General features: G+C 44.8%; 2 protein-coding genes and 1 long non-coding RNA gene across 7 annotated transcripts; 1 reads left to right on the top strand and 2 right to left on the bottom strand.

The window, feature by feature from the left end:
• Positions 1 to 826: 826 nt before the first annotated feature.
• LOC147309933 (uncharacterized) lies at positions 827 to 3,598 on the bottom strand. Its single transcript, XR_015125659.1, has 3 exons — positions 2,666 to 3,598; positions 2,353 to 2,540; positions 827 to 2,250 (listed from the first exon to the last, which is right to left on the bottom strand). It is a non-coding gene; the product is annotated as an uncharacterized LOC147309933 (long non-coding RNA).
• Positions 3,599 to 7,700: 4,102 nt separating this feature from the next.
• ncaph2 (non-SMC condensin II complex, subunit H2) lies at positions 7,701 to 15,589 on the top strand. 3 transcript variants are annotated; one of them, XM_086268897.1, is made up of 20 exons: positions 7,701 to 8,427; positions 9,200 to 9,312; positions 9,754 to 9,855; positions 9,931 to 9,992; positions 10,070 to 10,148; positions 11,114 to 11,170; positions 11,252 to 11,331; positions 11,419 to 11,570; positions 11,701 to 11,834; positions 11,938 to 12,021; positions 12,272 to 12,335; positions 12,410 to 12,511; positions 12,603 to 12,647; positions 12,753 to 12,823; positions 12,964 to 13,075; positions 13,162 to 13,254; positions 13,365 to 13,414; positions 13,615 to 13,716; positions 13,806 to 13,955; positions 15,377 to 15,589. In XM_086268897.1, exons 2-20 carry the CDS (start codon positions 9,205 to 9,207, stop codon positions 15,497 to 15,499), a joined length of 1,770 nt encoding a protein of 589 aa, XP_086125023.1. In that variant the 5' UTR covers positions 7,701 to 8,427; positions 9,200 to 9,204; the 3' UTR covers positions 15,500 to 15,589. The 3 variants fall into 3 exon arrangements, with proteins under 3 accessions (XP_086125023.1, XP_086125024.1, XP_086125025.1); XM_086268898.1 differs by lacking the exon at positions 7,701 to 8,427 and adding an exon at positions 8,478 to 8,499; XM_086268899.1 differs by lacking the exons at positions 7,701 to 8,427; positions 9,200 to 9,312 and adding an exon at positions 9,397 to 9,677.
• sco2 (synthesis of cytochrome C oxidase 2) lies at positions 13,774 to 18,150 on the bottom strand. Of its 3 annotated transcripts, none has more exons than XM_086268902.1 (2): positions 17,848 to 18,150; positions 13,774 to 17,152 (listed from the first exon to the last, which is right to left on the bottom strand). In XM_086268902.1, the coding sequence occupies exon 2, from the start codon at positions 17,141 to 17,143 to the stop codon at positions 16,337 to 16,339; it is 807 nt and encodes a 268-aa protein (XP_086125028.1). In that variant the 5' UTR covers positions 17,144 to 17,152; positions 17,848 to 18,150; the 3' UTR covers positions 13,774 to 16,336. The 3 variants fall into 3 exon arrangements, with proteins under 3 accessions (XP_086125028.1, XP_086125027.1, XP_086125026.1); XM_086268901.1 differs by having other exon boundaries at positions 13,774 to 17,155; positions 17,856 to 18,150; XM_086268900.1 differs by having other exon boundaries at positions 13,774 to 17,155; positions 17,848 to 18,147.
• Between the last annotated feature and the right edge of the window lie 2,137 nt (positions 18,151 to 20,287).

Genomic DNA, 20,287 nt, shown 5'->3' with positions numbered 1-20,287 from the left:
CATCATCCATCCACCTATCATCAATCCATCATCCACCCATCATCCATCCATCATCATCCACCCATCATCCATCCACCATCATCCATCCATCCGTCATCATCCATTCAGCCATCCATCATCCATCCGTCATCCATCCTTTATCCATCCACCCATCATCCATCCATCATCCACCCATCCTCATCCATCCATTATCCATACATCATCCATCCATCATCCATCCATCCGTCATCATCCATTCAGCCATCCATCATCCATCCACCCATCATCATCCATCCATTCAGCCATCCATCATCCATCCATCATCCACCCATCATCATCCATCCATTATCCATGCATCATCCGTCCATCATCCATCCATCATCCATCCATCCGTCATCATCCATTCAGCCATCCGTCATCCATCCATTATCCATGCATCATCCATCCATCATCCATCCATCCATCATCCATCCATCCGTCATCATCCATTCAGCCATCCATCATCCATCATCCACCCATCATCATCCATCCATTATCCATGCATCATCCATCCATCATCCATCCATAATCATCCATCCATCCGTCATCATCCATTCAGCCACCCATCATCCATCCATCCGTCATCATCCATTCAGCCATCCATCATCCATCCATCCATCCATCATCCATCCACCCATCATCCATCCATCATCCATCCACCCATCATCCACCCATCATCATCCATCCATTATTCATGCATCCATCCATCCATCTACCCATCATCCATCCATCCACCCATCATCCATCCATCCGTAATCATCCATTCAGCCATCCATCATCCATCCACCCATCATCCATCCATCATCATCCATCATCCATCCATCATCATTCATCCATCCATCCATCATCATCCATCCATCCATTATCCATGCATCATCCATTCATCATCCATCCACCCATCATCCATCCATCCGTCATCATCCATTCAGCCATCATCCACCCATCATCCATCCACCCATCATCATCCATCCATTATCCATGCATCATCCATCCATCATCCATTCACTCATCATCCATCCATCCGTCATCATCCATTCAGCCATCCATCATCCATCCACCCATCATCCATCCACCCATCATCATTCATCCATCCATCAGAGCTGCTTGGCCTCTGTGGTAGTTGGGATTTTAGCGTAAGAGAAACGATTCATGAATGATCGAATGATTAGTAGTTCTGCTTGTTTCGTTTCAGGATCTCACCTCAGTATATGGCTGAGATAAGCAAAACTCACTGAGGAGTTCAAACTGAAGTAAATCTGAAACATCAGAGTCAGGGCAGAGAAAATCCACTTCACATGTGAAACAACTGGCTTCAGCAGGTCCACATCAGCTGTTTGCTTTGAGAATCATTTGTTTTTGCGTCATCACAGAATTAATCCAGAAACAGCGAGCACACTTGAAACAGCTGATTAAAGCAAGCTGCTCTGTGTGTGGTGGTGAACTCACTAATCAGTTCTGTGCGTCTGTAATGTGCGACGCTGATTAGTAAGCAGGTCCAAACGAGCAGGAAGATCAATAGCAGGCAGACCAGAGCGGCTGACAGGAACAACATTTACAAACGAGCAGCAGCCAAGCAAAGACGGCAGCGAGGACGGGTCATTACAGTGGCCAATGAGCTGGAACTAAAATACGTGGTGAGCTCAGAGAGCGAAGGAGGAGGAAGTTTGAAACTGTATGTAGCATGTACAGAGGCCCTGTTGGGACATCTCAGGAGCAACACATTACACAGGAAGAGGTGTCTTCTTCTTTGGCTCAAGGTTTCAAAGAGATCTCTGTGTGTCATCGGAGGTAAACCAAAAAAGTTCTCTTTTTAAAGCGAGCCCAGATCAAAGTCTCTCAATAACAAAAAGATTCTTTTTTAACATAAGTTTAAATCAAATCTGTCAAACTTTCTCCTGTTCTCTGCTGACACTCTCAGCCATCTGGATTTTATGGGACTATTTTTCATTCGGTCTGGCTGAATAGCCGATCTGAGTAACGAGCCGGGGGTGGCCGATCCGAGCTCAGCGGAGGAGTTTCCCGGGACAGCGCTCATTTTTCCAGCCTCGCTGAGGCTCGTTGGCGAGGGAATGATCCCTTCACCCGCTCCTTCCATCCTTCACCTCGCAGACAGACTCGGCAGAGAAGTCGGACGTTTTCTCTCTCCATCATCCTCTGCCTCACCTCTTCGTCATCCTCCTCTGCCTTCCTCAGATGGGATACAGCTGTGACTCCATCAGTACATCCATCTTCCTCTCAGAGACAGAAGCAAGGGGAAAAGGTCAGAACCAGAACAAAACATCATATTTTATAAACCCACTGCATGTTCAGCCTGGCAGACTTTAATCTACTCACTAACAGTAACTCCACCTGAGGAAGAAACTTGGAGATCTGCTGATGTTAGAGCACAGAAGAAAGGTGAGGTACTCTGGGAAACATACTCCAGGAGACTGAAACCTGAAGACATTGGTGAAGCTAATAGCCAGAGAGCCATCTGATCTTTATCAGAGTCCAGGATTCCCTTCAGTTCCAGGACTTCAGCTCTACAGAGGTCCAATCAGAGTGTCAGATCACTGCGATGAAGGTGACACCTACATGTGTCTTTGTTTCATTCCGAATTATCTGCTGATTAAACAGGCGTGATCAGACCGTGTTCACTACAGCACACCTGTTTTCCACATGTAAACAGCGCTGCCGATGTCTCACAGCAGCTGGACCACCACCCGAAGTTTTCCCAGCCTGGTGGATCTGACACTAAATGAGCACAGAGACAAGCAACACAACCAACGCCATAAAAATACATGGAGTTGAGTCAGCAACAAGTCAAACAGCTGCTGCTCCCCTGCAACAAGGTTCAGAATCAGAATCAGAAAGGGTTTTATTGCCAAATGTTGAGCAGGTTTACAACATTAGGAAATTGCTGCAGTACTTAGTGCAAAACATACTGTCACACAACCAGTGTTGGGGAGTAACGGAATACATGTACCGCCGTTACGTATTTAAAATACAAAATATGAGTAACTGTATTCCGTTACAGTTACCGTTTAAACAGGTGGTATTCAGAATACAGTTACTTTGTTGAAATAAATGGAATACACTGGGGTACTTTCCTGTTTCATTTTGTCGCGGGTCAGGACTGTTTGGGTTTTGTTTGACAGCTACGTTCTGTTGTTCCAGGCGGCAGCGTTACGGTTGCCATGGTTACAGGGCAACGCTCTCTCTCTCTCTCTGCGACTGCGTGTTTCCTGGGTGAGAGAGCGCCTTTTCATTGTTGTTGTTGTTGTTGTGCTAAGCTAACAGGCAGAATGCTACAAGCATAGCTCTAAAGAATGTAGCATCATGGGCAGTGTAGTCCGTGTTTCAGGGAGAATGGACTGCCATACACATTATGGGTCTGTGAGCGCGAGGAGGGAGAAAAAGGGGAGCGGAAAGGTACGAGTTGTCATCGAGCAAAAACGGGAGCTGGAAGCATGTAAATATAATAATAACCACTTCAGCCAAGAAGAGTGCCTGACGAGCCCAGTTGTAAGTAAGCTATTAACACTCGACTGTACACTGTGTTCGTGTTTTCCTCCGAAAACAATAAGTTCTGTTGGAGCAGCCTTTCAACGCCTCTCTCTGTCTCTCGCAAGAAAAGTTGACCCACACAACAAAGTAAAGCTAGTTTTCGGCTACGAGCTGACAGGGACCCCGCCGTATTAGTCAGAGGTCCCTTTACTACAGTTCGGAGTCGCGGACCTTCAGTAATAGTAATAAATCACACAGCAATAGTACATTCACGTTGTTGTAAAAAGAATGATAATATATTAAGTAATCCAAAGTATTCAGAATACGTTACTGTCATTGAGTAACGTAACGGAATACGTTACAGAATACATTTTGAGGCATGTATTCTGTATTCTGTAATGGAATACATTTTAAAAGTAACCTTCCCAACACTGCACACAACACTTAAATAAACATGAAAATTAAAATTAAAAGTACTAAGCAGGTAGATATATACATGAATGCAGGTGGTGATCAGTGTAAAAATGGAATGATGCAGTGAACACTGTATAGGGTCAGGTTAAACACATTTCTAGATCCTGGGGGTCTGGACCTGGATTAGGCTTTCACACTCCCAGCAGCATAGCAGGAGTCTGTTGGTCTTTTGATATATTGTACATTAAAGTACAATGAATTTAAATATTACTGCTCACCTGTGAATAAATGCATCATATGAGAGTCACTGATATGGCTTTGAACCATTTTGTGCTCTGTGATCTGAGATCCCATCACGGCTTAGTTGCAGCACAGTCTGAAAGTCACAGACTTCTGTCTGAGGGCAGCCCGGGTTTACTTTCATCCACCTGGGCAACACAACATCCCTTGAGAAACCTCATGCTCTTATTTTGAAAGTTGAATTGCTGCTAACCAGTTTCCTGCAGATAAACTGATGTGAGACTCCTCCTCCGTGGTGGAGGTGGTTCAGTTTTACTTTTAGTACTCTGGGGCTGGATTGAGAGATACCTGCACAACTCCTGCTGCACCTGTGTTTCTGAGAGAGTCAGCAGCAACAACGGCACCTCTGAGCCAATTGAGTCACACCTTTACCCAATCCTGACAGGTGTCAAAAACAGAGGGTTCTAACGCCTGAGAGACTCACTGTGGTTTGATGAGCTTGTGGTGGTTTCATGATCCATCAGCGCTGCTCCTAGTGGATTGTGGAAGCTAAAAGGGAGGGAGGGAGGGGACCGGTGAGCCGTGCTGTCGTCCAATCTCACAGCTGCTGGCTGCGAGTTGGAAACTGGGGTGAAAACGGGGAGCAGGTTTAACTCTGATGGGTTTTTCCAGCCAATCAGTATGCTTGACAGGAGAGTCGTGACCTCAGCATTCTCATATTCATCTGCACGCGGTCAGTTTGAGCCATTCAAGACAGCTGATGAATGAGACTGCAGTGAAGATGTGAAACACACACACAATAAAACAGCAATTTGTTCACTGAGATCACATTTCTGGATTTCTTCTGTTTTTATTCCTTCTGGCAAAAGTATCGATTTAGATTTAGAAATACATTTCCCATAATGCTTTTATGTCATCTGAGTTCTTCCAGTTGATTTCAGAGCTTAGAGTAACTGTGTGTTACTGCTGGGCTTCATATCTGTTCTCTATCAGTGCAGGCTTCATGTTCACTCTGTTTCTTCTAGACTTTAAGGTGCAGGTTGAAGAGGCAGAGGTGCAGATTATCTGATTGGATTATACTCTGGAGACACTTCACCATCTGTATGCTTGTGCTTCACACTTCCAGTGTAAGGACCAAGCCTTCACACAGTTGTTTTCCCGTTTCCCTCGTTTACTTCCTGTCTTATTTTGAAGGGTTTTGGTGTTTGGTGGTGTTTTTATGTCTTCTTCCTGTTCTGGTTTTTGGCTGTGACTGAGTTCACCTCTTCCTTGTTATCCTCCCTGTGCTGTTTGTATTGCAACCACACACAAAAACTACCAGCCTGAGCGTAACTGGAAGCAAACCAGCGCAAACAACATGAAACCAAATCAGAGGACATCATGAATTAATCTGAGCAGTGCAGAAAACCCTTGGTATGATTTTCAGCCTCCTGATTGGCTCATTATGAGCTGCTGGTTCACTGGCATCACTACATTAATATTTGAAAACCTGCAGAAGAAGAAGAGACTGAAACTTTGAAGTCAAAGATCAATATTTAAACCCAAAAAACATAAAATACTTCAGTTAAACCACTGATCCCATCCATGCTCTCATCCAATGGGAATTAAAATAACAGGACTGACGTCCAATGGCATGCCACGCGGTGCACTCTCACCCTGCACAGACTTCTTAACTGAAACTTTTGTTTTAAGTCCATTTACATAACTGTTCCAGCAGTAATCAGAGTACAGCGGGTAGACCATTGGTGTAACCTTTGAGGAGGAGGAGAGTGCTGATCTTCACTCCACTCACTTGCTGAGATTCACACCTCCTCATTTACTCAAGCCGCCGCTCGCTGCGCTGTCTCTTCATCCATGGCAGGTGTTTGGAGGTCAGAGGTGCAGACTCCTCCTCCTGCTGTGGAACGTGTTCTAGATACTAGACTGTATATTTAAGATGGACATGATGTAACCCTTGGGTTTCTGGTGAATCAGCAGCAGCCTGTGTCACCATCCACCTGTCAGTCACAGAGGCCACGCCCATAACAATGCAGGCTGGGAGCCTCTGGTGGAAGTTAGAGGAACTGCAGCTGTTCAGGTTAACATGCTGTGAACTGTGAATGATTATTATTATAATGCTGATTAGATTTACCTGTGTGCTGACACCATTAGTTATCAGGTGATGTGCACACGGTGGTGTTTGTGGGGGTGGAGTCTCTGTGCTCACTCTTGCTGCAGGTGTGATGGAGCGCAGCAGGCAAATATGACTGCGACACATGGCTCAGCTTCACCTGCAGCTGAGTCCAGGATGTTCTGCTGCAGAGTCACACCTTCTTCTGACAGATGCTCTGTGTTATTAGCCAAAGACTGTATGTAAAGGATGGCTGTGGCCACAGCAGCATTACCTGTTAGTTTGTAGCTTTTCTGAGACATTTTGTGCTGGGTTAAGAATGGCGTGCAGCTGCTGGCATCTCAGTAATCTGTTGGTGCTCCAGTGGAAGAGATAAACGATGAAGAGGAGCGCAGTGCGATGGGGATGGGGTGTTGCTGGGAAACCGCTGCGTGCATTGTTTTCTCTGAGTTTATCAGAGGATTATTCTTCATAATCACATGTGGCCAGATGTTTTCCAGAAGTGTTCTTCCTGGGCCGTGACGACGTTTCTCCGCCAGTCTGCATCCTTTGTTGTCTCGTCTCTGTTGGGAAAGTAAAACAGTGGGACTCCCGAGCAGCATGTACACCTCTGAGGAGGAAAGACAAGGAGGAGGAGGGCGTCGTCTCCTGGATTAGAAATCCGGCTGCTTGAATTAGGAGTGTTAAATTTAGCTCCTGCTGCCCCGTCATCCTCCTCTCAGAGGCATTAATTACAGCTGTCCTCTCAGACTAATAATACTCACTAATGCTGCTGCAAGACGAAGAGGAGGCTTCCTGAGGCCCATCATCATCATCATCATCATTATTGCTTCTTAATGACATCACCTGCTGTTTTTGTAAATAAAGTTTTATTAAATCACAATAAAAAAATGGTTTCATGTGTGGAGGAAGAGTTACAAACACATGCATACACACACACGCACACACACATACTGAGGGCCCTGAAATCAGATCTGTGTGCAGAGGAAATCTCATCATGTTTCCATCTGCAGATATGATTTGTGATGGTCAGAGTTCAGACAGCGGTGTGCTGTCACGGCACACGGCAGCATGGCTCCGCACACTGCTTGTTTTGTTTCATGCCCAGGTAACCAACATTTGAGTTCAGGTGGAACCAAGAAAACCACTTTCTTATGTGTCCTTCACATGGCTTTGATTGTCTGCACGAGGGCTTTTATTCTGGCTCGATACTCTTCCTGCCCTCCTCACCTGCTGGTGGATTGGAGTGTGGTCTGGAGCAGGAATTTCAGGCTCAGAGGAGAGCAGAGACCTCCCTCAGTGCACTTCCTGCTCCACAGGGGGCGTTCTCAAGGGGCAGACTTGCTCACGGGTCGTGTCCAAATTCATACTAATGCTTCCTCAGGAGGATGCAGTCCAGGAATTTGGACACGACCATTGTGTTCCCACTGAGCACCAGAAGAGTGAGATGAGGAAGAGTGCAAACATTCATGACAGTATTATGACTTCTCACTTCATGGTTTTATTTTTTCTAAAAGATTATCCAAACAGCTTGTGATCCTTTTTACTGATTACTTAATTCATTAAGTATTTTGGTTTTTGTTTTTGTTTTGTTGCTTAGGATTCTTTAACCTTTAATCCTACACCAGTCGTGTAGCACAGGGTTTTTATTTAACTTGTTATCATGTATAAACAAAAATAAAACAGGGGCTTTAAATATTCTGTGATATTACAAAATAAGTCCAATGAATGAATATGGCTTTAGCCTGATATTTGCAGATATAAATATGAAATATGGAGTCCAAATTCTCACTATTTGACTTGGCTTTGCTCTTGCGCTGTTTTGCGCATGCCAAATCATCTGTATTTCTTATAAACAGATCGCAAGGTGCAGGCAGCAGCTCGCCCAGTTTCTTTAAACCAATGACTGGAGAAGTTTTCTACAGTTTTACAGAAAACTGTAGAAAACTGTAGATGTTTTCTACAGTCATTGCTTTAAACTGCAACGCTGCCATCTAGCGGTCGGCAGCCTGTATCACACCATAGCGCCGCCAGGGGGCAGCACGCGGAGCTGCTACACAGACCAGAGCAGCGAAGAAGAAATTTAACGCGGGTACTTTGAGTGTTGTGCTAACGGCTACAAACAGTTAGCCCCGGTGTAGCTCGGCTCAGGTTTTTCGGTAAGTTTCTCTCTGATTTTACTCCTTAAACACCGTCGCTGCTTCATGTTACCGACACCTGCTTATTCTCAGGTATTTCTCTTATTTAAAAAAATAACCAAGCTGAGCAGGTAAATGAGCCAAGTGTTCAAGCTTTGACAGCTGCAGTCGCTTAGACGCTCCGCCACATTGCGTTGATAAATCTGACATTTCTGTGTTTCATTCGGATTGATGTAAACATCGATCTCACAGAGGATTAATTAACACGGTTTACTAAACAGTGGAATGTCCCGGTATATTCGGCGTTAGATTAGGAATAAGTTAATTTGTTAAGTTTATCTTTTAATCACAGGTTTAGCTACAGCGATTAAAATAAATCACATTTTTGAACGTACTTTGCTTTAATTTCGTTCTCTCTGATTTCAGTATTTGCCGCTTTAGCTCGCAGCAATTATCACGCTATTTAATATAATTCACAGCAGCGATAACACAGTTTTGTTTGATTTTGAGGACAGGTGAATGCAAAGAGTTCACCATGAAAACTGATAATCGATACTTAAATCGATATGTACAGTCCAGCTGTAGCTGTGCGCTCTGATCGACATTACAGGCTTTTATGAATCTACTATTATATCAAATTTGGACTGAATGAAAGTAATCTTTGCTTGAGTTTTAAATGAGAAAGCGTTCCATCTGCAACTCAGAGCACTGCAGAGAAACGAGCTGCTTAAAGACCGAGTGATGTTTGAGACCCCGCAGGATTCACAGCCTGTTCTGGTTCTACCTGTTTCAGGTGAGATGGAGTCCACAGAGAGCCGATATGCTCACCTGCTCCAGCCGATCCGAGAGCTCACAAAGAACTGGGAGATCGACCTGGCGTCAGAGCTAAACGACTACTTAGATGAGGTAATTTATTTATACCACAGAGGCTCTTACTTTGATAGCTTTCGTCCTCCATACAAACTGACACGAGACAGCAATATCCTTCTGCATCAAACATGTGGTCCGTGCCCCAGAACAGGCTCACCTACAGGGTCAGTCTGGCTCCCTGGGTGTCTTTGTAAAGAGTAAAAGCAGCACGGAGAAGGTGTCAGTTTTAGCAGTAAGCTCTGCAGTACTTCTAATGCAGACAGAAGAAGACAGAGCTGTAATTAGAAGGTAACAACTGCATTTCAGACAAATTGCTCTGGGTCAGTTTATTGTTCAGGTCATTCACAAAGGACTGGTCTGGCAGCTTCAGGTGATCCACAGAGACACAAACGTGAATCCAGGTGGGATTTCAGTCAGTCACAGCCTGATGGAATGAAGCTGAGCTCCGCCCAGTAACATCTGTCTGTGTGTCTGCAGCTGGATGACATGTGTATCACCTTCGATGGTGGGAAAACCAGGCTGAACTTCGCAGAGGCTGCGCTGCTCATCCAGGGCTCCGCCTGCATCTACAGCAAGAAGGTGAGCCACACACAAGTCACATGACCTCGGCCAGTCTGTGATGGAGTCATGTGACGGCATCTGCGTCTGTTTCAGGTGGAGCTGCTGCACAGCCTGGTGTTCCAGACTCTGGAGTACATCAACGACAAGAACAAGAAGTAGGCGTGACTCCGCCCACATGCTGGTTTGATTTCCTGCTGCAGGTTCACACATTATCTTTGTGCTCTCCCGACAGACGCAACAAGCAGGCAACAGAGTCTCAGGAGGGTGATGGCAGAGCAGTGAGCAGTCATGATGCTGACAACTTGGAGGAGGTAAAAAAATAAAAAAAAAGACCAGGCAGCTTTTATTAAAGGTGGTTCTTTACCTGAGAGCAAACTTCCAGAGTCACATTTTGTCCCTGATTTGATTTTCAGCTTTCATGATGCTTCATTCATTTAAACACACTGGCGATAAAGTGCTTTGAGAGCTGGATGTTAGACTCAAAAATAAACCACACCAAGGAAAAGAAGTATAAAATGTTTCTGTTCTAAAAATTCAAAACTGATATCTGACATTTTTATAGACTTCAAAGAAAGTCTATGAAACATGTTTTCAGAGGGGATTTAAAGGAAGCACCTGACTCTATGAGCCTGATGTTATTAGCCAGCTTGCTCCAGAGCCAAGGCCTTCTTTAACCCTCAGAGGCTGCAGAGTGAGCCGAGCTGTAGAAATAGTTCGGTCCTGGAGCAGACAAGAAGTCAGGGTCAGCTGGAACTGAAGCATCTGAGGTCACTGAGTGTGAAGCTGTTTGGGTGAAAATGTGGCATCTGTGCTCAAGAATATAAACAGCAAGTTACAGGGGACCTGGAGCCAAGCCTGAGGTACCCCTCAGGTAACGTGAGTTAACAGGTCAGAATGAAAACAGGCACAGGGTTAAGGTTTTACTGTTACGCCATTCTCTAACAACACTCACAGGGCATTCTGGGGAACGTAGTCACTTCATTCAGTCACTGACCATATCATATTTAAAAAATTAGAACCTTAAATTTAAAACATTCTTTATCGTGATCATTAATTATTTTAATTATTTATTATTAATGATCTAGATTTTTCAGATTCAACCTTTTAATCGTAAAAAATAAAATAAATTTTGACCTCAGATTTTCACAGAAATTCTTTTTAAATCTGTATCGTGTCATTTTTGCCTTTTTATTTTTACTCCTTTTTTGTAACTCTTTATCCTGTCAAAGTCAGGTGTGCTCGGGTGTAAATGAGTAACATCATTTGTGTCCTTCAGTTTTCTGCGTTGGACCTGGAAGTGTCGGACCGATCTGAGAGGTCTGACTCCAACACGGTGAGTTTGATTCTCTGAGGTCAGTTTACCTGCAGCTCGTTCTGGCCTCTGACCTCTGCTTGTGACCTCTGACCTATGCAGACTGTGGACGTGCCGCCTCTTCCTCCGGAGTCTTTGATTGCACCTGAAACCCAAGAGAAAAAGAAACTGCCCCTCATCAGGTCAGTGATCTCGCACAGCAACTAAATGAGAGCTAAGCCTCGCTCCCCGATGATGAGGTCTCACCTGGTTCTATGCCTGTGTGTCAGTGTGAAAGGTGAGATCCTGTGCAGTCAGAAGGACTTCAGGATCAACCTGTTCGTCCCAGGTGAGGGCGACATGATCCTGCTCACATTCAGATCAGTTGCTTCCACTTCCCTGCCTCACAGTGACTTCGCTCAACTAGAGACCCAGCCCCCAGGTACACCTCACCTCACCTGTTCAGTCCTTCATGACACATTTCCTCCCGCTTTGCTCCCCTTTTTTTTTCTTCTTGACTTTCACTACTTTGGTTTCTGATTTTTTTTTTACTTTTGACCTTCATGGCTCAGATGCTGTGGTTCCAGTGGATGTTGAAATGGGCAGAGCTGATGCTGAGGAGGGTGGAGGCGATGCAGCAGACGATTTCCTCCCCTTAGAGTTGGACAACATGGAGCAGGAGGAGGAGCATGTGGACAGATTGCAGGTGGAGGAGATTTCACTTGTTAGAATCACAGAACAGTTTCAGCCACCACCTCTTCATCTTCTTCTTCTCCTTGTGTAACTTCGGTGTCGTTGGTGTGTTTCAGGCTCCGAGTGATGGTCGAATGATCCGAGAGAGGCAACATATGGAAGCCAACAAACCGAGGAGAGAGGAGCCGATTCCTCCTGCTGTACGTTAATCTGCTTTAATCCCCCAGATTGCAGCTCAGTGTTCGCCACAGGAGCGTTTATTTTCCCCTAGTCAAAAATCTCACACACTTAAAGCACAACAGTACTTTTATTTTGAAAAAAATAGTTTTCATAAAGCTCCGGTTCCTCATTTTGTTTTCTAACTAGATTCATTAAATTTGACCTTTTTACTAGAGCTTCATTATGAAACATCTTTTTTTTTTCTTTTTTTTTCTTCTTTTTTTTCTTCAGGTGAATGTTTGGGCGTTCCATGACCCATACGCCATGCTTGAGGAGGACAAACCACTGAAACCAGGTAACTATGGGGACCGCGTGGCATGTTTCAGTATTCAGTCTGCAGGTGCTTACAGAGTTTTGTGTCTTCTGCAGGGAAGTGCTACAGAGTTCCCGACGGGCTGGACGACTGCGGGAAGAGGAAAAGGAAACGAGCCGCTTTCCTTCGGGACTTCAGGAGCTGGTTCAGAGGAACCTGTAAGAACAAACTGCTTGGAGCACTCATGTTCTTCCTGTGGACCCATTATCTGTTAACATGTCACTTCCTTTTTGTGGTTGTTTGTTTCAGTTGACCCTCCAGAGCACAAGTTGAAAAATGGACCCACATTTACAGGTAACAATAGGCTGAAAACTTTTCTGTGTCCAGAAAAAGACTTTTAATCTGAAGAGTTGAATTTATACTTCCTGTTAAATGAAGCTAAGACTTCCTGTTTTTCAGACCTCAACTACATCTACCTGAGCACGATCAAAGACAAACTCAAAAATCAGAAGAGGATGAACAGAAGAGCCGTAAGACGCACACACCATCATCCATGCTGACATCACAGTGATGTCAGCAGTGACATCAGCTGCGGTTCAGGTCGTTTTATCAGGGTCAGTGTTATTGTCAGATTATGACTCATTACTATCACATTTGTTATGTCACTCAGGGAGTGATGATGTCTGACGAGGAGCTGAAGAGGACCTTCCTACAGCCAGAGGGGGTGGGGCCTGGTCAACTGGGGGAGGAGCCTGTGGAAGAGTTGAGACAGCACCTGCTGGGTAACAGTCTTAGTGCTGGTCTGAGTTCAGGGTCATAAAAGCTGTTTGAGTGTGTTTGCGTTAAAGCCTGATATGTCTGTCTGAAGGTGGGGATGATGACGCCTCGGACAACGAGCACGACGCCTTTCCCGATGACGTCCCAGCCGAGTTTCTGGGTGGCCCGGAGCACATTTCACCTGGTAAAATGCTTCAGATTCAGACTGAAACTGATCGATCAGTTCAATCAGTTCAGTATCGATACAGGAACAGTGGACCGTGTGTAATGATCTGATGCTGTTTGTGTCCGCAGAAGCTCACCGAGATGAACTGAGTTACGAGGATCTGGTGAAGCTGCGAGTGGTCAGTGATCAATATTATTATCTTCAGTAATGTTCAGTACATTCTGATCAATCATACTTGGAGCCTGTAAGGTTTGTTCCTACTGCTAGAAGCTACCCATAATCAGAAAAATCAAACTACTTATAACTCCGTCATGAAGAAGGTGAAGCTTTTATTTTGAATAGCAGGAAGTTGATTAACCCTTTGTGTGTGGGATTTAGGAGCAGCTAGTGGTAAACAGTCGTGGTTACACTCAGGAGACAGCACTGTCTCGGAGGGTCAAAGACTGGGAGGAGAAGATCCGCCCTGAGTTGGCACTGCAGGTAAAACCTGCTGAGCCCCATCCAGTAACTTAACCCAACTTCTGACTCAAACCCCTTCTGACTCTAAACCCCGCCTCTCCATTTTCCAGGAGGAACGCCCAGCATTTGACATCCATGATTACGGAGACCGCATCGTGAGAGCGCTGAGCGGCGTTGGATGCCGCAGAACGTTTGCAGCCATCGTTCATGGTCTAGACAACTTTGAAGCCTCAAAGTACCTGCTGGCCTCCCTGCAGCTGGTAAAACATCTGCACAGACATCAGCGATCAACCAATAACAGCGCAGAGATCACACACATCAGACCACACTTACTTTAATGATCTGAGCACACTCAAATCCAAAGGAGGCATTTTGCGCGTTTTGTGACTAGTTTGGCCCAAACAGTGAACGTCACCTGTTCCAGTCAGGGATGTCATCAAATGATGATGAATTCTCTAAAAAGCATAAACGATAAACTGCAGCATTGATACGTTAATCTGGTGTCATAGTTACGGCTCTGCACACACAGTTCGGTACAAGGATGAGCGCAGCGCTGCAGGTGTTTAACATTCTGTTGCTGAATGTTTCCTGATGAGGTCATCCCATCGAACTGAATAAAACAACATGTTTGGTCCAATTAGTGTCAGGAGCTTTTACCATGGGACCACACAAAATATCCAGGCTTTATACAGAAGTAGATGATGTCACCATGTCCATCTTTTATATACAGTCTCTGTTTAGACCCACTATAGCATTCGCACTGGGTATCGTCACTGATTTCTATAACTGATTGGATTCAATTTGATTTAGACTCAGAAATATTTTAATTCTGATCTTTTATCAGTATATATACATATTTATGCATATTTATATCTATGCATTAAAAACAAAGCTAAGACTTGTGAGAATTCATCACAGGTGGTCTCTGAATACACAGAGAGGCAGCTGTGCAGGAAGTGTGGTTTTTATTGTCCTGGGCACAAAAGAGGGAATTCATGACAATGTTTTTCAAACATAGAGCATAGTTTGGATCTTCTTTTGCTGCCGGTTCAATGAATTTTGGTCAGAGTGACGAAACCTGCAGCTTCAGAACTTGTGAGATATCAGCTTTCAGCAACGACAGCATGTCCGCATGTGCCGTTTACCTGCTCTCATTTGCTTTTTTAACTGTTTGGCAGTGGTTGAAATAGTTTTGTGAGCTTTAACCTGAGATTCTGGTGTTTCTGGCAAAATACATTTATATTTAAAAATCGATTCAGGAATTAATGGATTGATACACTATTCAAATTGAAATCGATTTAAATAGGATAATTGATTTTTTTTTTTTTAAACCTGCCCCTATCGTGCATAGCTGTGTTCATTCCAGTGAACAGCAAGGTGTGTGTTTAGGGGTTTTACTGTGAAAAAGGTAAGGACAGGAAACTGGATCAGTCTGGTGGTTTTATTTTGAAAATCCTCCATGACAGAAGTGGTGCTTTTATTTCTTTAAATCCTCTGAGCTGGTTAAAGACAGACGAGAGTCTGATGAGCTCGCTGATCAATAACAGAACAGCTGTCTGATCACTTTATTGATCAGTGACACCGTCAGAAGGTTGAAAGTCTGTTCTGATGAGTCTTCACTTCCTGTTGATGGATGGCTGCAGCTGATTGGTTGCTGATCATGACTCTCTACTTCCTGCAGGCAAACGACTACACGGTGGAGATCGACAGTTGTGCCGGTTTGGAGGGAAGTTTGGACACAATGGCTCTGACTCTACTGAGCACGCACAGAGCGACGGACAGATTTGCCACGCTGAAGGCCTGAATGCAGCACAAGCCGCTCTGACATCATCATGTAACGTTTAATCGATGATCAATGTTATTGAATTTTTGTAATAAAATGTTTGTCACTGTCTGCACTCTCTGTGTCTGTGGGGAAAATCTGATGGTAACAAGAAGCCAAAAAACAAAAACGCACGACCTTCTGACGAGAACCTGTCTGTCACTCACGCTTCATTAAAGTCCGCCATAATATAACTTGTTTCCACAGCAACATTACAGCTGATCAGTTTCCATGTGACCAGCATGATCTGCCCTATCGCTGACCTCTTCACAGGAATCGGCGAGGTCCTCACACCCTGAGGCCAATCTGACCTTTAACTATGAAAACTGACACTTTCTCAGAGAGCATGTCCCACTGGCATTTATGTGACAGACTGGAGGAAATGCCCAGCATGCACTTCTTCCAGCTGTTAACACACTTCATCCACACTGAGCAAGAGAGAAGTAAACTTAACCTGATAAACATCTCAGCTCCACATGGAAGCAGTCAGACTGCTTCACTTGTCTGAGGAACAGGAAGTCTGTCTAGGTGTCAACAGAGGAACACCTTAAACAGGAAATCTGTGTGTGTTCCTCTCCTGACACCAGGCCCCACACACACACACACACACTGAAACCATCAGGCTGAGACAGGAAGTGAGGGAGCATGCTCTCTGGATTTTACATTGTTATTATCGACAAACTTTCACTTCAAACACGTTTACAGTTCTGTGTTACCATGGAGAAGTGTCCCGTTTTAGGACAAGAAGCAGTTTATCCCCCAGCTGTGAGTGGGGTTGTTATGAAAACAGTCTGTAATTGGTTGCTATATAGCCAGCGCTCACAGCGTGGCATAGTTTTTGATGTGTTTGCGGACACTGTCGGCGATCTGCTCATCACTCTTCATCCTGTTGTAGTAGTCGAGAAAGAGGCCGTCAGGGCTGACAAGGTAGATGAGGATAGTGTGGTCCACAATGTAGTCGCCATCCTCGTCTTTGGGCCCGGCGCTGGCGTACACTCTGTAGTCCCGCCCTGCGTGCTTCACCTCCTCGACCGTCCCCGTCAGCCCAATCAGCCGGGGATGGAAGTCTTTAACGTACCGGGCAAGCGCCGCCTCATCGTCCCGCTCTGGGTCTACAGTGATAAAAAGGGGCTGCACCGGCGGCAGCGAGGCGTCGCGGTCCAGAGTCATCACGACAGTGCTTAGCTTTTCCAGCTCTTCGGGGCAGATGTCAGGGCAGTGCGTGAAGCCAAAGTACAGCAGCACCCAGTTGCCCAGGAAGTCCTTCTTCGTCCGGCGGCACCCCGTGTGGTCCATGAGGCTGAAAGTGCCCTGCCCCAGCGCCACCTGCCGCAGCTGCTCCACTCGCTGCTGCTGCAGCTTCTGCTGTTTCTCTGAGTGCACAAACCACCACACACCCAGCAACCCGCCGCCGAACAACAGCGTAACCAGCAGCCGAGTCCGCAGCTTCATTTTAGCCACTACTGACGGCGACGAGTCCCGATCACCAGAGAGGAAGCGAGCCTGAGGAAGCCTGTCCTGCGGTGCTAGCCGCCACCTCAAACTCAGCACCGCCGAAGACACAAATGTCCTCCGGAGTGCCGCTCCTCCTCGCAGGTCACCCATGATGCACCGCAGCCCCAACATCTCCACCACCTGCTATAAGACAGGAAGACCAGATTATTTTATTATATTATTTATTCTGATCATTAATCTGTCAAATTATTGATTATAAAACATGTTTCACTTGTGTCTATTAAACTTTAGATCCGCTTATTTTATTTGAAGTCTGACTTCAGAAACACACTGAAACGCAAAGCTCAAAACATTATTTTAGTTTTAAAAATTTACCAAAATAAAATCCATTATCATCACGTGTTATTATTAGTTTCTGACATTCATAAAATAAATAAATAAATAAATAATTAGTTTAAATGTAAAATCTTGGCCCCTTTGGTCTTCCATACACTCATTACCCTTTTAATCGTCTTTGGGGATTTTTCCTGTTTTAGTGAAGTTAAACCCACGTGACACTGCCTTACCTAGACCCCAGACCTTCAGTAACTCTCAGGTGAGTTTACGTCCTCACCTGTTACTGACCGCGTCACGACGCTGTTACGTCACAGGACAAATGACGGTAAACACATACAAACACCAGCCGAAGAGACCCCCCCCCCCCCCCACACACACACACACACACAGCTGATGTCAGGACAGTGCTACAGGGTTTCCTGGTGACTGAAGGTTAAGGAGCACGCGGTTAGCCAAAAGCTAACTGAGTGTCGGCTCGGGATAATGCTAATGCACGAGCTGCTTCAGCGAGTTCCGGTAAAAACGAGGTGCGGACTCACCTGTTTACCTTTTAGACCCCACACTAATGTGACCGGCTCCTGCCACACGTCCACCGAACACTCCTCCGGCTTCTGCTTCCTCTTCTATGGTGGTTTACCGCAAACATCGAGATGCAGTGCCGCCACCTGCTGGAGTGACGAAGCAGGACTCCTAAATCTACAACTGCACTTGTCTCCACCTTTAATCTTACAGAGAATGTGATGATTTCATGGATATTTAAAGTAAATACTGAGACAAATTTAGTAATCATGTTTTTACAGTCCTGTGGTCTCAGCCTTAGATACTTATCAAATCAAAGCCCATGTAGAAACAAACAAACAAATGAACAAAAATATGTTCTCCTTCATTTCTGTCAAGCAAAGCTGTATGAAACGTTTCCAGCTGTTAGTATCATGGTTGCTAGGCAACCTGGGCAGCGCGACCGAGGCTAGACCGTCCCATTTCAGAAGCCTCGCACTTCCGGCCTTAGCGGTCTTTGAGTGCGCGGCCCTTGTGGACCGTTAACGACGCGTACTTTAAGGCTGCAGACCCTGAATTGGGATACAGCCCTGGTGACACGTAATCTCCACAACAGCCTCTCTTCATTCATCATGTTTGTGTAAAATGTCTTTCATGTCATTATCAGCTGTAAGACTGGCTTCTTCCTCTGAATGGCGCCGTCCGACAACTGCAGATGCGCTCCACTTTAATCAAACAAACATCTGCACGTTCATGTTATCAGGAAATCATACAAAATCACAACTAACATAATTTATTACAGCTCCTGCAGTCAGAGCAGCTTTCGGGTAACCTGAGCTCAGAGTTCAGAACTTCACCTGAACGATGAGAACGGGGAAAAAAATCAAGAATTGAAACTAATCAGGTAAAAATACTCATGTTTCCGTGATTTCACCTCTAAATTAAATCAGAACGAGCGCTCAGAGGGGATTCTGACTGATCATTCAGGTTTTAACTCGTTTTTTAGGATTTAATCTAAGAAGCTGAAAATCATGGTTCACGTGCGTCCTCTAACCGTCCGTCTCGCGCAGCTCAGCTTCTTCTCTGCTGCGTCGCTCCATGTTTCTTTAATGAGCTCTAAGGGCAGCACAAACCGGCTGAAGCACCACTGAAGAAGGAACCAGGTCACATCGCAGCGCAAACACACAGCATGCACAGTGCACAGCTGATTTTCCTCTTATCATTCTTCTTCTTATTATTATTCTTATTATTCTTATTCTTATGTAACACACCCAAAGAAAGATTCTAGGTCTGACCAACCGTCTCAGTCGTGGGCAAAAAAATGACAGTCAATAAAATTCTAAAAGATAATTTATTGACAAAAAAATATCAAGAGATAAAAGATAAAACAGTCCAGTGTCCCATTTATGAATCGTATAAAAACACATAGTCCCAAGGCCAGAGCCAGCTATGCCACATGGCCAGTTGCACTCCGCGTGTTGCCTTTAACAGGGTTAGAAGTTGTCCTTGGAGACCCCTGCAAGCATATAGCCAGTGGTCACTCCAGCCTCTGCAACTCTGCTGCCTTTAGGTTGTGGCATATAATAGGCCCTGGCCTGCACAGAGAGACAAAATGACACATTCAGTATAAAATTCATAGCGCAAAACCCATCCATCCCAAACATATCTGATTTCTTTTCATCACATTACATACCTGCACAGAGAGACAAAATGACACAGCAGTGTTTGTAGTGTGGGCTATAAGTAGACCAGTGTATCAGTGCAATCAAGTAGGGGAGACCGGGGATAGTTGTAACGTGGGTCAGTTGTAACACTTCCAATTTCTCCAATCAGGGCTAAGTTTCAAATGATGTGACTCATGTTGGACTCATCCTGTGCATGCCCAATTCAGTTCTGCTATCACATGTGAAAAATCAGCACATTTTGTCAAACACAGACAATTTAACACGAAAAAAAGTAATTTGTATGGCAAAAAGTAAGTTTTTCTACTTTATTTCAATTTCTAATAGCATTATTTGCTTTTCAGTTAAACTCATCAAACTTAAATTATGTTATTTGTATGTCTATGGGGATATATTCTGTGTAGGTCTTTAGTGCTAATGTTTTAGCCGTTGGCTGTAATGTTAGCTAGTTCATGGCTATAGGAGTCTGGGTCAGTTGTAACAGCAACAGTCTGGGTTAGTTGTAACAATAATGCAGATGTTACAACTTGCCACACTATTACTTTAACTTATATTAAACAAGTTGGGGCAACGACATCAGCAGAGAGAGGTTCACTGGTTTCATTTGTATATGTGGTTAATGCCATTGGCAACACAATTCCTCCACTGTTTGTGTTCCCACACATACATTATGCAGACCACTGTGTCAGAGATGGACCAGTAGGAAGTACTGGTAGTGGAAATAAGTCAGGATGGGTGCAAGAAACAGATTTCCTCATCTTTCTGAAGCACTTTGCAAACCACACCAAGGTAAGCCATG

The sequence above is a fragment of the Aulonocara sp. 'chitande type north' Nkhata Bay genome, linkage group LG17 (genome assembly GCF_057382095.1).
Source record: "Aulonocara sp. 'chitande type north' Nkhata Bay isolate Kocher_YH1m ecotype deep benthic linkage group LG17, A_spYH_male_GT1.1, whole genome shotgun sequence".
NCBI lineage: Eukaryota > Metazoa > Chordata > Actinopteri > Cichliformes > Cichlidae > Aulonocara > Aulonocara sp. 'chitande type north' Nkhata Bay.
This window is presented reverse-complemented; position numbering and strand designations above follow the sequence as displayed.

Excerpts from the sequence above, each read along its gene's own strand:
- ncaph2 (XM_086268897.1), top strand. The coding sequence starts at position 9,205 with ATGGAGTCCACAGAGAGCCGATATGCTCACCTGCTCCAGCCGATCCGA. Across the intron at positions 12,336-12,409 it reads GGACAAACCACTGAAACCAG|GGAAGTGCTACAGAGTTCCC; the intron begins GTAACTATGGGG and ends TGTCTTCTGCAG. Across the intron at positions 13,255-13,364 it reads CCCGGAGCACATTTCACCTG|AAGCTCACCGAGATGAACTG; the intron begins GTAAAATGCTTC and ends TTGTGTCCGCAG.
- sco2 (XM_086268902.1), bottom strand. The coding sequence starts at position 17,143 with ATGTTGGGGCTGCGGTGCATCATGGGTGACCTGCGAGGAGGAGCGGCA.